Source organism: Micropterus salmoides, unplaced genomic scaffold, assembly GCF_014851395.1.
Source record: "Micropterus salmoides isolate LMB-PRFRI ecotype aquatic unplaced genomic scaffold, ASM1485139v1 Ms_hic_scaffold_12, whole genome shotgun sequence".
NCBI lineage: Eukaryota > Metazoa > Chordata > Actinopteri > Centrarchiformes > Centrarchidae > Micropterus > Micropterus salmoides.
Window position 1 is genome coordinate 19,828,429 of NW_024040263.1, and position 17,316 is coordinate 19,845,744.

General features: G+C 41.3%; 1 protein-coding gene across 3 annotated transcripts in view; it reads left to right on the forward strand.

The window, feature by feature from the left end:
• Positions 1-486: 486 nt before the first annotated feature.
• Positions 487-17,316, forward strand: part of LOC119899351 (cytoplasmic phosphatidylinositol transfer protein 1-like) — an 81,383-nt gene continuing 64,553 nt past the window's right edge. Inside the window, exons 1-2 of one of the 3 annotated variants that reach the window (XM_038713883.1) lie at positions 487-786; positions 3,138-3,257. In XM_038713883.1, the coding sequence (XP_038569811.1) occupies positions 3,255-3,257 (3 nt within the window). In that variant the 5' untranslated portion in view covers positions 487-786; positions 3,138-3,254. The remainder of the gene's footprint in view (positions 787-3,137; positions 3,258-17,316) is intronic. The other 2 variants (XM_038713882.1, XM_038713884.1) reach the window with 2 other exon arrangements.

Here is a 17,316-nt window from a genome sequence, read left to right on the forward strand (position 1 = left end):
CAGCTACAGTACTCATGTGCTGGAATAATATTCAATTTTCCAAATGAATGTGTGGTAATGTGACTAAACCACAGTCTATGGATTAAACCCGACTTTATTTAGGAACATACACCACGTGACATGATATAAACCAACATAATAAAGCTCCTGAAGTTAGATTTTGACACAGGAATCCTCTACAAGACAAAACATAGCTAATGATGCAGGAGCTGCCTTTGTTCATATTGTTTATGAGGGGTGCAAATTCTTGACCAAACTTGCAATCAATTAAAATACCAAAAACGTCCGCTTCGGCTGGTAATCCAGCCTTAGATACAGGCTGGCTTCAGCTGAAATAATCTATCCCTCTGACATATGTGCTTTTAAAAAAAGAATTTTAAAGACTGTAACAAACGTGACAAAAGTCATACTCTTATTTTGAAGCCTAAAATCCTATGTGTTCCGGTCCCGCTCGGCGCTGTTTGCTCTCAGCTTGACTTGTCAGTGTGATAGGAGGGTACAACCCCTCAACCGAGCTCATTGCTGCTATCACGTTCCCTGCCGGAGTAAGTGCTGGCTGGTTCCGATGTACTCAGCTGCAACTCGGGGTGTATTTCATAACCAAGGCTAACCATCATTCCACATGCGCTGACACCTCTCCAGATATTACACACATCCCGTCGGGCGACGGTGGGAACATTTACTTGGCTGAGCTTGAGACATTGCGAGTAACAGACAAGAGAGGCGCAGAGGGGGAAGATGTTGCTGAAGGAGTACAGGATATGCATGCCCCTCACGGTGGAGGAGGTGAGTTTTCTACTCGTTTCTTAACACTCGTTTGCGTGTGTGACTGTTCAGACTAACTCTGGCAACTAAACCGCTGGGTTTGTTGGTCCAGACACGTGTGGCAGGAGGCCACATGAAGTGCGAGAAATGTTATTCACACAATTCACATGAACTTGAAGCACTTAATTTAAGACTCTAGACCGTTCCCTCGTTTCTGCCTCTCTCTTCCTGTCACTCCTCAATGAGGTGCCTTTTAAACCATTCTGCTAAGCCTGAACTGACTTTGTGTTTCAGCACACATACTGAATTAGGAACTAAAGTAATCATAAAAAAATAAATAAAAATGTGTGTGTATGTATGTATGTATGTATGTATAAACACATCATCTCTATACATCTATTACAGATTTGACAGTTTGACTGATCTATTGGTAGAATATACTATCATGCTCTCACTGATGAGCACTATAGAAGTCACACTATAAGACCCCAGCAATGTTTCAGCACTGTTCCTATTCCAGACACAAAATCTCCCCTGATCTGATATCAGAAAGAAAGGGCCATTGTCTTTACTCAGCCTATTTGTCTATTTGGTCTCACGACTCAAGTCTAAGATTAGAAGGCGGAGATGATTGCTCTCTTGTCATGGCATGCTTGCTTTACAGCCCGGCAGCACCCTTTTCAATTAACACCCGTGTAATTGTTTTCGTACTTGTCTCCACCGCTTGCGCTGTTGTGATGCGTGGGTGTTGTTTGTTGCTTTGCTTATAGCCGAGAGCTGATGGTCAGGTGGAATCATGGTCTGGCCGCAGCGCCCCGTCTCCACTGACATCTCGTCAGCTCAGATGCTGAGATGAAAACGCAGATGAGATTTAATCATCTCTAAAGACACACCACAAAGCTTAAGCAGAGCCCTGGCCAAATAATTAGGGCACTTTTCATTTAAATATTGTTATTTTAAGGGGAGAAATGGGAGGGATGAAGACAGATTGAAGGCTGCAACTTGCTTTCAGATCTTTTATACATCTTTTCACATTTGCTTCCCCTTAATCTCTTGCTCTTATGACGCTCTGACTGTTGTTCTCCACCAACATGTGTAACCTGCAGCTATCTGCTTAAGGTTTATGCCCTGGGCTGTTGAGGAGGTATTCTAGGAATTGAGGAGAGCACTCTGAAAACATGTGGTATGAGATGCATTGCTGTTCTGTGTTATAGGATGACTGAATGGCTGCACACTTCCATGAAACTCTTGCGAAGTGCAAGAATGAAAAAACAAAGGTGTTACAGCGAGGACTTGTGCAGAAACCCTGTGGTCAAAAGGGAAACATCATCTTCTAATACAAAGCTGTTAGGGGTATAATGTGTATGTAGGTCTTCTTGCACATGTTCTTAAATACCTTTGCTATTCTTTCTTGTCATGTCCATTGAACTTGTGAACAGATAGATGATTGTTATGAGAAGTGAGAACAGCGGAATTCAAGGCTCAGTGTGTGATCAAACAAAATGGTTATCCCACCACCAGAACCCAAAATACAGGATTGAATATTTCTGTTATTCCAAAAGTGACAGGTCTGCTGCTAATACATGGATTAACACTCTAAGTTGTTATATTTTCTGATTATGATAAAAGTTTAACTTCCACACATTACTGAAGTAAACAATCTCTTCAATTATACTAATCTAAATACACTTCAGATTTGTCTGGCCAGAAATGAGTGGATTGCACCAACATTAAGGCTTGCCTCACCACCACCTGCTGTATGTCCGCAACTTCCTCTTGTTATAACTTTCTACAGAGTAAGAACACTTCCCTCTCAGTGTCGGCCAAACCTAAACAGTGATGTGCACGTTTAATTTATTAGTAGGCTTAGAAACCAGTTCAAACTGCTAATACGTCTGTTTATCAGTTTTTCTACTGGTTGTTATCAAGCTGTAACGCCATGATGAGGGCTCACAAGGATTCGTATAATGAAGCAAAACAGGATACTCCTGGTGAAATACGATATTAGAATTAGAAGTGCGTCCAGGTGCGTACTGTAAATCCGTGGGCTTAGAGAAAAAAAATGGGCGCAGCAGACCACGGTTCAAATACAGCCACAAGCTTTTACACTGTACTCAGATTGTAACAGTTAAAAAGGGGATGGTGCATTAGTCTTACACATTTTAGCAAACAAGAAGGAGAGTGGCCATCCATTACTGCTCAGGAAGGCGCTGCATTTTGCTACCATTTGTATTTTTACAGAGATAAAGCTATTTAGATGAATCCCAGGAGGCAGGGCGTCATTGTTTACTGACAGTCCTAACTTAGAGAGAAGTCTCCTTAATGTTCTGGGGGTAAAGGACGTGGTGGTTTGTTCTGTCTGTTCTTATCAGGGCTGCACACATTGACCAGAGCGTCATCCCTTGCCTCCTTGAAGTTGCGTCAAAGTTTCCTGTCTGTCCAAAGGGAGAGGAAGAATGGCTTGAAGGAAGGACGGGTGGAAGGGATGGATGGTGAGTGAGGATAAACTACTCTGTGCCAACTGCTGAGGGGGTTTAGGGCAAGGGACAGATGGAGTAAAAGGATGGCAGAGAGCACGGAAAGAGAAGGAGGGGGAGTGGGGGTAATGCGGGAAGTTCTGGGAGATTTGTTTTCTTTGAAGCTCCCCAGGGTCATGCAATAATACACTGTGTGTGTGCACTTAGATTTGGAGTCACGGGGATATGCAAGGTCACGCCTTTCAGCGTATTGTCTCTGGGAAGACATTACTGTCTGCTGCTTGGCTGTGTTGCGTCACCACAGACTTACTACTGCAGATGTTGGACCGGTTGTCTGTACAATGTTTACACAAGTTGAACAAATGACGTACACGCTGAAGAAATCATTTAGCGATGCCACAGCGTATGAGTTGCCAGTTCCTGCTGGTCTGGGTGTGTTCCTGGCATGTTGCGCCTGCCGTTTCCCCTTTATTTTCCTTTTTCTTTGTTCAAATATGTCCCACAAAGATTTCCAACTACTCACTTTCCTTCTCTCTTTTTTTTAGCCTTTGAGTGAATCCTTAAAAATGTCTTTATGTTAAAGGAATAGTTTGACATTTTGATTAGATTTGCGGGATGGAATCTATGTACCAGCACCTCTTAAACTCACTAATTAACACATTATATCTTGTTAATCCTCTAGAAAAGCCCCATTTTAAAAACAAAATTTTATGTACTAAGCTCACCGGCTGCGGGCTGTAGCTTCAAATTTAATTGACACTTTTGACAGTGGTATGGATCTTGGCATTTAACTCTTGGAAAGAAAGTGAATAAGTGTATTTTCCAAAATGACGCACTATTCTTTAAAATTCTGAGTTCATTCTGATCACTTTGGAAACCAAGAAAATGCTAAAGATCAAAAAATCGAGGGACGTGACTGCTGAGCACTTGTGGGAATTTAAAAGGTCAGTTCACCCAAATTTCCAAAATATTTATTTTCCACTTAGCACTATTGGTATCAGGCAAATAGAATAGGGCTACAACAAACAATTATTTCAGAGTATTGATTAGGCTGCTGATTGATATTTTTTTATTTATTTTTTAAACGTATGAAATGTCAGACAATAATGACAAATGCACATCACAATTTCCCAAAACCTAGGTTAATATTGTTTTCTCTGATCAACTGTCCAAAGTCAAGAGGTATTCATTTAACATCTGGGAAACCAGCAAATCTTCACATTTGAAACACATGGCTTCAAAAACAGTTAAGTGATTTATCAATAATCAGAATAGTTATTGGCAATCAGTTAAAGTTGTGGTTGGTCTGAAAGGTTACACCTGCTTTGTTTGTTTACATTGCACTGAAAAATCGAGTGTCACCGCTACGGCATCGATTGTAAGTGACACGTTTATATTTAATTCCCTACCAACCTGCCACATTATTTAATATAATGTATTAGGCCGACCTTTACTTGGGCGTGTCACGCTGGGTGGTGATCCCGCAGGTTCTGCATCAGGTTTAATTTAGGTATTAGCTCTTACCTTTAGCATGAACCTTTTAACGGCAAGTTTTTTAAACAGGTGATCTCGGTCAGACTTGTTGTACCCGAAATGCTCCCACACTGACGACTTCAGCCGTTTCTTTGGTGGAAATAAAGCTTCACAGTCTGGTCCCTCTGCCAGAGTTTAGCCAGTGTGCAGTAGCCTCTGATAAGCAGACACTTTAAGCTGATGCACCGCTCCTGTAACTTTGTTTTTGTTTAAGTTGCCACAGTTTTGTTCCGTGTAGCAGAGCCTTTACGATTAATTAACCGTGATGTTTTAAAGCGCGGCCACTAGTGAAATCCGGTAATCGCTGCATCCCTATGTGTGATTGGGATGAACTGACCCTTTAAACCCCATGCATTCAAATGCAGGGTGGGGAAATTATCCATGACTTTCAAGGTACAGACTGTACATCACTGATTGTTTCTGGTAAGGTTGCAAAGGTTTTTGGTACTTTTTTTGAAATAAACAAATGTTCACATCTTACCAAAAGAGTATTGTCCTCTATTGTGAAATACGGGAAAAAAGGCAACCACTGGGAAAAAACAATTGAACATGATGACTTAGTATAACAGAATCAAGAAATTATGGTCTAGATAAAAGTCTGTAACTTTGATCAGTCACGGTGTGGCTTCTGTGTTTGAGTGCTGTTTTGAAGTTCCATCTCAGACACGATTTAGATGTAACTCTAACCATAACCACTTAGCCAAGAAATAATCATTTTCCATTTTCAGCCCTTCTGGGATAACTCTGCTCTGTTCCTCTACTGAAAGCGCGGCCATTCATCAGCCTCCGCGCCCATTTAGTCCTGGAAAGGACAGAGAGGTGATGCATCACAGGAGACACAGATAGATGTGTTCCTTCTCCTGCTCTGTATGTCTGTCTGCCATTATGTGTTTCTCTGCTGCAGCCGCTCTCACTTGCAGCTCCCTGTCTATGGCTGACATGCCCTTTTCCAAGATCACAAGAATACTGCTGACATCCCCCCACCCATGGGCTGACCGGAGTCACTGTGCAAGCACGGCTGCTTTCAGAATCTGTATTCACCCTTAACGTGGCCTTGGTAGATGAATCGGAAGTTTGTATCTCTGCTTTGGCCTCACACTCTAATAGCTTCATCGGCGCAGGGAAAAGAGCACCGGTGAGTGCTTGTGAATTGTGCTCAGACTTACAAAGACCCAGAACGTATCAGCTGAATAAGGTTTTCACAGGAGCATGGATACTTTTAGCGGAAAACAAAACTGCAGCGGGTCTTCATTGCAGGCCAGCCTCTTTTTATTTTTTATCTGCATTAACCGTGACTCAGAGCATAATGACATTCAGCGAAGGCCAATATTTATTTATTATTCAAAGCTGAATAAACTGAACATTCATGTGATTAGAGTTCATATGATGTAGTCGATAGATGATTGTACCGTTTGGCTTTGCACCTTGCACTGTGTGATGTTTCACATCTTGGCCAGGACATCCTTGTAAAAGAGATTAAAAATCTCAATGGATTTCTTTCCTGGTAAAATAAAGGTTAAATTAAAAAAAAAAATTAAAAAAAAAATGGCTGTGTGATGCGGTGTTAGCTCTGGGAATAACTGAAGGATTATGGCATCATCATCTGATTGTATAACACTGTAATCTGCTCTGAGACCCGTGCTGGGGGAAACGTCTTTTCTGTGCATAGGCTGTCATATGCATGTTAATCCCAAAGGTGCAACCATTTTTGGCCACCATGCTTACTATTGAAATCAATGAAGTACTTTCTCACAATGTGGCCATTTTTCGCAGACTCAGAACAGTTGGTTTCTGTTGGTTAAACATTACTCCTCTGTTTCCACTTTGCATATTTATGAGTGTATGTGTAGTTTTTGAATGAATGCTGAACAGGTAGCACGTGGGTGTGTTAAATTGCCTTTGAGATCCTGTAATGACTTTTGCAAAGGGAAGTTGCTTGTTTGTGTGTGTGCTGTTGGCAGGCTGAGAAAATAGATGTTTTGACTCTGGGGATGCATGACTTGATAAATGGGAGGATGTTGGGCTGGCTGCTTGAATGAATGGCTGGAAGGACACCTGGGTTGCTGGCTCACACCGGCATTTTTCAAGCCATAAGCGTCTCAAATAACGATCTTGCCAGAATTAATTAAAGAGAATGAATATCTTATAATGCAGTGCGCCCCAAATTTGCCAATAGCCCCATACCGTTTATTCACCTTACTAAAGCCTCATTTGGGCTCACACTGTGTGGTTCAAGTTGCGCACCTGCATCTGCACAGCTGGCGGTGTTGAGCTATGAAAACACACATACAGGCGTACAGGCGCACATCACATAAAATGTTTGTCTAAAAGCAGCTGGCACTGAGAAGTGCAGTAAACACCTGATGTGGTGGTATTGTGTTGTAACGGACCCATGAAGTGCTGTAATAGGATTAGAACTGCTATGTCATATTGTGCTTTCGCCCACAAGAGATAAATCGTCATAGACGTACAGTTACAGTTTTCATGTTGTACACACACATTTTATCAGCCAAGCGTGACATTGACAATTTCAACCACTTCACCAACAGTAGTTTCTGTGGCTTGAGGCAAGTGAATGAAAACATTTTTATTTGTGAAAGATGTTCACAAAAGGCAGTGGAGGGTTTCATCAGTGTTGGGAAAAAGCGGCTCTTTGCCTCTGGTTACTTCATTCATGTTAGAGTGAAAAAAAAACAACTTCTCAGTGTTGGCTGGTTTGTTAAAACCCCCTTTTAATAAGGGCTCTTTAACAAGATTGGTTGGCATTGTTCAATCCCGGAGCATGTTTCCATGACGTCAGCAGTTAATTTCATGTATCCACAGGCTGGGAGAACTGAAAAGCAGTGAGAACAAATGTGCTGTAGCTCAGGGAGGCTTCTTTCTAGACAAATCAAAATGTTTTTTTTTAGGCAAGGTAATTAAAGAAGACCGTGTCCTTGGAGGGCTGGGTGTTCCTGCATTTAGAATGGATGATGTAATCAAATGTAATATAAAGTTGTGTGAGACTTTATTGATCCTGACCACAGAGGGAGGTCAGGGATAATGGCCAATTAAGTGGATGTTTGCTAGCGTGGGGGCTCCCTCCTTTTACGCTGTCTTGCATACTTCTATAGTAGGCTACATCAACCAAGGCACACCGTGTCCATATTATTTTTCACAAGCACCCATTCATTCAGAATATTGTTTTGTGTCTTTATGGTTAGACACCCCCCACACCCCCACCCCAATCCACTCCAGGGTTTGTTTAGAAAATAGGGCCTTTTAGAGGCTGTGGTTTTATTTGTTTGTTTTTTTTGGCTTTGGTAAGGTGCAAGCCCTTTTGCCATCTGGTATACATGACAATGTTGTGATTCAATCAACATCCCATTTACTGCCATTTACTCTTCTAGAGGAAACCATCATGGGTTGTGATGGACCATTATCCATGGATGAGGCTCTTTCTCATTTCCTGTGTGTGTGTGTGTGTGTGTGTGTGTGTGTGTGTGTATCGTATCACTAGAAAGGCTGTTTCATGATTGTCACGCCTTTCTGACGGTCACACTCTGGAGAGGGGCTTTCTCACTTATCTGTATCACATTTGGGTTGTCTCTCTCTTGTACACACCCACTCTTTTTAAGTAGAAGTGTGTTTGTTTCTATTGTTGTTGTTGTTGTTATTTAACAGCAACACATGCACACACATCACATTGTCTCTGCCTCGTAAGCTGTTCCACCTATCCAATCCTGAGATGCTCAGATGAGGCCAGTGATGAGCTCAGTGTGGTGGTGAAGTGTAACTAAAAGAGAGTAAAAACCTGATGATGATTTTTTGAAAATCACTTGGCATCTGATTCCAATGGGAGTGTTGTTTGATTTCTTCCTATTTAGCCTATCACTTAAATAATACATGAATTCTAACAACTACAGCAGGTATGACCTAATTTGCAACAGTAATTGCTCAGTGGCATTGGCCTACTTGTAAAATATCCCCCACCTTGACAACCACTTTACCTGGGTTTACCCATATTGTGGATAATAGCACTGTTTTTGAATGTTAATCGTAATAGTTATTATTATTTGAACTGTATTTGCTGCAGCCTGGTTTTGTTCAAGTTTTTGTATGAAACTGAAGATTACTTCCAACATCTCTCAGCTGCACAACGACAAATCACAGGAGGAATAAGAGCCGTTTTCTAACATCAGCCACAGTCAGTGAACTAAGGCAGCTGCTAAATCTGTAACATGTGTCTGAAAATAGAGACAAAGCAGCTGATTCTTTAGTCCAAAGCCACTTTTCTTGATGTGTTTAATGTGGTCATCTTCACCAAAACGTCTTACTGTTGCTACTGTGGGTTCACTTGCTTACACTGTACCTTAGGAATGGCTGAGAATAGACCATGTTTACTTTTAACTTGACTGTTTGTTGTGCATCAACACATGATGAGGAATTTGAAGGACTGGTCGTGTATTTGGTATTTAGTGTAACCATGGCTGGACCTTTTTGTATAAAAGCAATGTCATGCAAATATGTACAAATATGGTAAAAGGCTGAGAGGTTGGATTAGAGATGAGTGCGAGATAATGGAATGATGGGAGATGAAGCTTCACAGCCTCTTTTACACTACCTGACATTACAGACATTCATTTGCTGCACTTAGACAAGCACCTACAAGTGGATTTGAATATTCTTCTTTGTTGTTTGTCAGAGGACATTTTGCAGGCTATCTGACAGGAAAGATGACAGGAATTATATGGTTTACGTAGTTGTGGTCGACCGTTCAGAGAGCAGGGCACACGATGGCCGATATATAATGCCGATATCAAAACTAAGAAAAGTAATGTATAATTCTGTTATACCATGCAGAGTACGACCTTATATACGGTTATCTTAGCCAGTAATGTATTGTTTTAGATAGATAGCGAGAAAGAGAGGGAGAGATAGATTAGATTTGTCATTTTGACTGATAAATCGGCTGCTTCCGATTATCTCAAAATGCCAGATATCGGGCCAATCAATTGACCGACTGATTAATTGTTCTATCACTATTATGTAGTGATGTGTGGAATGATCAGTCAATGCCAATGGCAGCAAGGTTGTACCTGTACTCCCATGGAAGAAATACAGTGTCAGCAGTTATAATGGGTACGTTGACGATGACTTATGATAATCAAGTTTTATATTAATAATACAGTGTGGAGGTTTGGGGGGAAAAAAAGATCTAGTCATATGGGATATTATATGTATATTGTAATTGTGAGGTTATCCCCAGAGGAGACTCACTGTCTGTTGGAGCTATGCCCAGGTGTGCATACACACAGTGATAGTATAGATTCACACATAGGAGATGACTAGTGCGAACATAGTTTTTCTTTTCATTTCTTTTGCCCTAATTTGCCCTAAAAGATGGTGACAAAACACTTAACCCAAATCCAGACTGCAGAACGACCCTCAAGAAAGCTGTGTGTATGTGTGGGCTCATGTGCTACACCCACATGCTTCCACAGTTTATCATTTGGAGCCTCTTGCACCATCCAACCCCTTTTTGTGTTTTATGAATTATTGAACAGATCCCTTCCAAAAGCAGAGGGGGGTTTAACTGGATAAACAGAGTAAACACATGGTTTTATTTGCACTGGAGGCATATCGTTGTGTGAACTAAACACTTGCTCTCAAAATAAAGTGTAACCACATAGCAGTAAGTGAATTTGGAATCTGACTGTGATGCAGACAAATGGTTTCGCAAGGGGGATTGTGAACACTATTATAATTTGTAAGGTGTTTTGTTTTCCTCTGTAGGTAGTCCCTGAATGTATTTTTAGCGCTGCGTGACACTAAACACCATTGACATGGTGCTATAAAGCCCTGTATCAATATCAGATTGCTGATTTAGCAATACACTGAGAGCAGAGAACTAAATGTCTCCTCCAACTGCTGCTGGCTGAGTGAATACAGTCTTTCAGAGCCACATAGTGGGCCACATACCTATCTTACGCTATAGGCTGCCTTTGTGACTGGGAAGGATGACCGCGATTTTTGGCCTCCACTTGTGGCTTTTAATTTGTTCAAGGTCATCTGAATATAAAACACACTCCACCAACACAAAAATAGGCTTTGTAATTTTACTGTGAACATGTGAATAAAAAGCCTACCTACACTGAAGATAGACTTTCCCCCTTCCTGTTGCTTCAATGTCTTAAAAGTAGCCAAACACAGCAGACACTGGCATTCAACAACAAATAAAGTTTTAATCAAAATAAAGCACACATAGCATGAGGTGTCCCCTTTTCTCTTTTATCAAACCCTTAATGTGAGAAACATTATCACAAGGTCTACATAAAACACATTGTGGTGCTCAAAGCGTGATTTAGGCTTGTAAGATCTCCATTACTTCAGCAAATGTTGCATTGATAGGGCTATAGTGTGAAAATGGCTTTAAAGTGGCGTTGTGTTTATTTGACTACATTGTCAGCTGCTAGCCATGTAATGTGTATTCTGAAGCTGATTAGGGCTTTGGCTGTATTGTTAACTGTTTGCCTTGTATTTCCGACTAGCGTTTACCACTGCAGGCTATGAAGCGTGAGTTGTCATCTGATCAAATTTAATTTAATGTTCTGGCGACCCCTTTCGCACCCGCTGTAGTTTCATTTGCGCAGTGCTTGTGAATTTGTGTATGCGTACGTGTTCACAAGCACAGAGCAACAACCTGTACTTGGCACAGTAGCTGCTAGACCCTGCTTTAACACTGTAGAGAGACTCCGATGGTACAAGTGCGGCAGAAGTGGAGGCAGAGCGGAGAAATAGAAAATGCTGTCTCACTTTTTCCTGCTTCTTTTCTTTCAGATTAGTCCGTAGAGGGATGAGAAGGCAAGATTTACCAGATACTTACCAAAGCAGGATGAGGATAGACAGATGGAGATGGTGAGAGGAGATTCGGCAGATGCTTTCATGCGAGGCACTTTCTGTAAAATACATGCAAATGGAAAGAGGGAGAGAAAGAAAAGCCGTAGACAGAGGAGGAGAGAAGCTTGAGCAGTCTGAAACTTGAAATATGAAGAAGGGTTGAAGAGTTGAGAAGGAAGTCATCTATGGTTTGATGCAGCCAGCAGTTTCTGAGTAGCTCTTTATTATTGTGTTAGGGAGGCTGTGGCTTGTTTACAGATGCATTAAAATGATGAACAGCTTTAAAAGATCATTTGAGAATAAATGTATATGTGTGGGTGTTTGTTTTCCAAAGCTCTTTTAATTGCTTAGACTCTTAAATTTAAGCAGGTCAGGCTTAAGTCCTCAGCTTTGTCAATGCCCATGTTTGCAAAAAAAATGCAGTTGGTGATTGTAATTCATAAATGCACCTTATCTTGTACCTGCCATTAGAAAGTTTCGAAAGGTTTGCTCTGCACTGTGTGTTAAGGAGGATACTTTTACACCCAGGATAAGAATACACTGGCGCACACTGGTCATCATGCTGTTCTGCTATGCCTCCAGCCCACGCACAGGTGCAATGCATCTTTGGAAGAGCTATCAGCTCAGCCCACACACACACACACACACACACACACACACACACACACACACACACACACACACACACACACACACACACACACACACACACAAATTAGACAGGCTATAGATAGCTATATGCTGACACACTTCATTATCAACTACGGTTTCTATGGTAACCAGTACCATCCATCCCTACCATTACCCCCATAGCGGAATGGATTATAGTGATTATAGTGTAAGACCGTCCCTAGGATAACTGTCAAATAATGACGCAGATGATGGAGTCTTTCCTGGGATTTAGCATAAAACACTTCCTTGCAATGTGTTTTGAGTTTGGACACAATAATAATGTCAGGGCAAATAGGCTGTGCTGTTATTCCAGGTAAACAATGTTACTAATTTGTTGCTCGTAGGTGGTCGAATGTATATCGCATGTTGCCCTTAATAGACATTATAGGTATTATGGTGCCCCAATGCAGCACAACGTTAGCATTCCCTTTATGTTTCTGCAAAAGGATTATGTTTTGTGAAGTTTTAATTATCTAGACAAGACTAGGACAAGCGGCTCTGTGAGGCTGAATCAGAAAAGCTTTTATTGCCAAGTAGTTTTTACACGTAGAAGGAATTTGTTTTGGAGATAAGGTGCTACACGTAGACAAACAAGACAAACAAAAATATATAAGTATGGGATAGATTGACAAAATATAGAAGAATAACGTTTAACACTTGACGACAAACAACAAATATCTTCAATATTCCGGGTATGTACAATGATGTGAAATTAAATAATATTTACATGTGCAAAGATAAACAGTATTTGAGAGGGAAGGGGAGAGTGTCAGTGAGGGATCCTGGCCATGTTAATGAGGCTAGCTGCAGAAGGGTAGAAGCTGTTTTTGTGGCGAGAGGTTTTGGTCCTGATGGACCACAGCCTCCTGCCAGAGGGGAGTGACTGAAACAGTTTGTGACTGGGATGGGAGGGGTCAGCTGCAATCTTTCCTGCAAGCCTCAGAGTCCTGTAGGTGTACAGGTCCTGAAGACTTGGAAGATTACAGCCTGGATATCAACAAAGTCGGTATGGTCAGTCTGTACAAAATTGAGTGGTGGATAGACCGACGGACACTGACGCCTTTTACAGCTATGCCACTTGCATGGCTAAAAATGTCCTTAATGACTAATCCATGTATGAGACTTTTTAAAAATTATCCACTGATAAAAGAACTCTGTAGCTGTGTCCATTAATTGTCAAATAAGGTAGCACTGTATGTTTTTCTCCCAAGATTCCTATTAAGAAGCTAGGAGAAATTATGTTTTCTTTTTTCTTTTTTTATTATCCCTTGATGGCCCTCACTACTCTGTGTAGCAATTAGGCTCTCAACAGCTGAAAATGTAATGTAAGTCAGGAGAACAAAGATCTCCACAGGTCGCTTATTTTAATTTGAAAAATTTCAGCGGGTAGACCTCAAAACCATTACTTTACACTTGGTCTTTACACTTTTATTGTTGTGTATTTGTGGCTTTATCATAAGCAAGCATAAAAGGTATTACATCACAAAGTGAATGCGGTGAATGAGTTGTTTTTTTTTTTTAGTTATTGTTCTGCTGTTCTCCCTCAGATGTTAAGAGCTTTCATCTGGATTTGACATGAAAAACCACATCGCCTTCAAGTGATTATGATGACAAGTTTGATATTTAGCATGGTGTATCATCATCTCTGCATCCTGCTGTGTTTGCTAAAAGTAGCAGCTGGAGTGCTTTTTTCAGGTAGAATTTTATCTACCATACAAATACCACGTAAATCTCACGATGGCCATTCATGGGCCAATTGCACAGATCCAGAACTGCCCTGGTGTCGGATGGAAAATGAGCCAGTTTGTCTCAGTTCCCAGTAGGCCGAGTTCTCCGTAGGTACACGGTTTTCTAGGGACAGCGGTGTTCTACCAGCCTGGGAAAGATGTAAGGTCAATATTTCCTCTGTCACTTCCACACGAGGGAATTGTGATGGAGGAGCACCGAGATCATCAACTCACTGAATGCCGGCTGAAATGAAGCTAATAAACTCCACGTCTTATCTTAATGGCTTCACGGTGAAGGTTAATGTTCAGTTGGTCTCAGCCTGTTGGCAGGAGAGCAATAGGACGAGAGAGCGTGTGTGTGTGTGTGTGTGTGTGTGTGAGAGAGAAAGTGAGGGGGGGGGGGAGAGGGAGAATTTTCCCCTATTTTAGTGTCCTCTTCAACTGAGTCAGCCCTGGCCATGACTGATTTGTAGTGTGATTTAGAGGATTAGGGAGCGAAAATGCCTGCTAAGATGTATTGACTGGCGGAAGTGTGTGTGTGAAACAAGGAGATGTTCTTATCTATTAATTTAGATAATAGCGGTGTTAATCACATTGAAGGTTCCAGGCTGTCAGTTTATGTGAAAGGACTAAGGGAAAAAAATCCATGTTTTTTTTAATCAGACAATAAACACATTGCCTCTTCGTGCAATTTTTGTTGACAAAAAAATTATACTAATAATGACCTAATATTGTGAGCCATGAGCTTCAGTGTTCCAATCACGACCGCCGCTACTAAAATTTCCAACAATCATTAAACTATGCGCTGCAAATGTTTTCACTTGCACACTGTGCAGCACTCGGCTCGCTTCCTCTCCTCGTTCTATGCAGAACATATGTAACAGATGGTGTTATAAGAGCAGCGTAACTCTGAATCAGGCGGTGCGTAGCGAGTGTTTGATTGTCCGAGCGGCAGAAAGTGACGGTGAACGCGAGCGGAGGAAAATATTCTGGCAAATGTACAGTGTCTGTTACGGTGTGTCACCTTCTCAAGACCAAGAAAAGGCTGTTGTTTTCCCCCCTGCTGGAAAAGTGAAGCCGGTTAGCGCTAAGTTAGCTAACATCTCCCCTCCCCTACAGACTGCGCAGCTGAGCAGGAAAGCTTCTCCAGCAGCTACATAGCTGCTATGTAACTTAACATTAGCTCAATTTATAGAAAGTAACTGGAAGCTGTATTTCATTACTGCCTACTTGTCCAATGTTGAGAACATCAGGTACAAACTTAACTAAACTGAGTAGCCTGCAGCTCTGTCCTGTACAGACTGATTCAATTATTTTTCAGTCTGAAAAAATGGTTTTGGAAAAGAAAGGATGGAGGTGACTAGAGGAGCTGAGGTTAGTAAAACTAATTAGTGATGCAAACTAGTCCTTTTAAGCTAATGAGGAGACGTTTTTTTTGGATTTTAATGTGCAAATAAAATGCACCTCAGAAGGGAAGCGGTTTCTCATGTTGCCTATTTTTTATATTAAAGGCAGGGTAGGCAAATTGCTTCTAAAACACTTTTTGTCATATTTGAAACTGTCTATATACACCAATGCATATTAAAAAGTTAGGTGCACTGAAAAAGAGGGTATAAAATCGTTCCTCTCAGCGCTGCAGTAAACACAACCACTCGTTCCATTCGGCCCGAATGCATTGATTGGCTGGCTGACTGTCACTCTCCCTCGCTGCCATGGCTACCACCCCTGCTGCTACAGGAGCTGCCCCGTGCGCGCACCCGGTCAGCTCGCTCAGACCTGACGAGCCAAGTGGTCAGACCGGAGGAAATATCTGCATGGCTTTTCAACGATAGTGACTGACAACTAAGGAACTCTAAGGGGCTGAAAAGTTACACCGTGGTGGCTTTATTTCTGCTGGACAGGTAATCTGGCTTTTATCATTTTGATGGTAATTTGTTACTTTCATCGCTAGCAAACGTAGCTACCTACTTAGCATTCAGCTAACTGTTGCTACGAGTGCAGGCTGGTGTAGGAGCCAGAGTAGAGACGATGAATTATATCTAGCTGTAGGTGAGCTGTTTCAGCTAGCTGAAAGGAGAACTGATCTTCCTTTCTGTATTATCAGGTACAGCAAGGTATACAACAAAAAGTCCAGGAAGTGGAGCTTGTACTCATTGAAGGTGGCCAGAGTGCCATCCTCCTCCTCCAACGGTTGTCTACTACTGAGGAGATGCCTAGAAGCAGAACCAGGAGAACTGATGATCCCCGTCAATATGGGTTCAGTGAGGTGTCCCTGCCCCAACTGTGTTGCTAGATACAGCAAAATATAAATCAAAAAAGTAATATGGTTGGTTATGAAATGTGGTAATCACATCAGAGAGGTGACTGTGATGTATTTAATTATCTCCACAGCAGCGATATGATGCTACATGCAAAGTCTGAACTGTCTTCATAATCAGTCAGGACACCTCTGGACAAACCTTGTCTCTTCCTGTATAAACTTATTTTTAATGATGTTTAAAATGATCTATTTTTGATATAGGTTGTAGTTTTAGTAGTATTTAATAACAATAAACAAGTGTTATACCACATTTGGATGTCATTATTGGAGACATAAGACATAAATGTAGTTGTTTGATTGTTTATGCTGCAAGTGTAAAGAAAAGGCATTTATCATTTTCAATGTTTTATTTAAAAAATAATGAAAATATGATGGAAACGAGAAAATGTGTATCAGCCTGTTTTTAGCTTTGCCCAATGTTACCGCAGCTGTTAGCACAGCTACCTGTTGCTAACAGTTAGCTAGCCAGCTCGTTACTGAATCAAAGTCAGTCTTTTTAAACTTATCCATTATTAATATGCTAGCTTGATAGTGAGCACTAACAACCGGGTTAGTTGTTTATTTTTATAACGATAAAGTTAAATGTTTTCTTACCCCTGATATGAGCTGCTGCATCGCGCTGCTGCATCGCGCTGCTCTCCGCTCGTTACACTGTGCTCGTCCTCCAGCAGAGTTGGCAACGTGCGTTCACGTGTTTTGGGGGCGTGGCTTTGAAAGGAGCACAGAAGGGAGGGGGTGGGAGTTTCTCTGTTGGATACTTTCAAAAATGCAGCAGTTTCTTGCTAGTTTCTCAAACTTACCTACCCTGCCTTTAATGTCTACAGATAATTGTCAGAAGCTGTAAAATGAAGACACAAAAGGCAAACATGAACAGTCATATCTATAATGATTCTGAGGTCATATTAACAGGCTGTGCCATCAATGTAAAATCACTGTGGAGCAA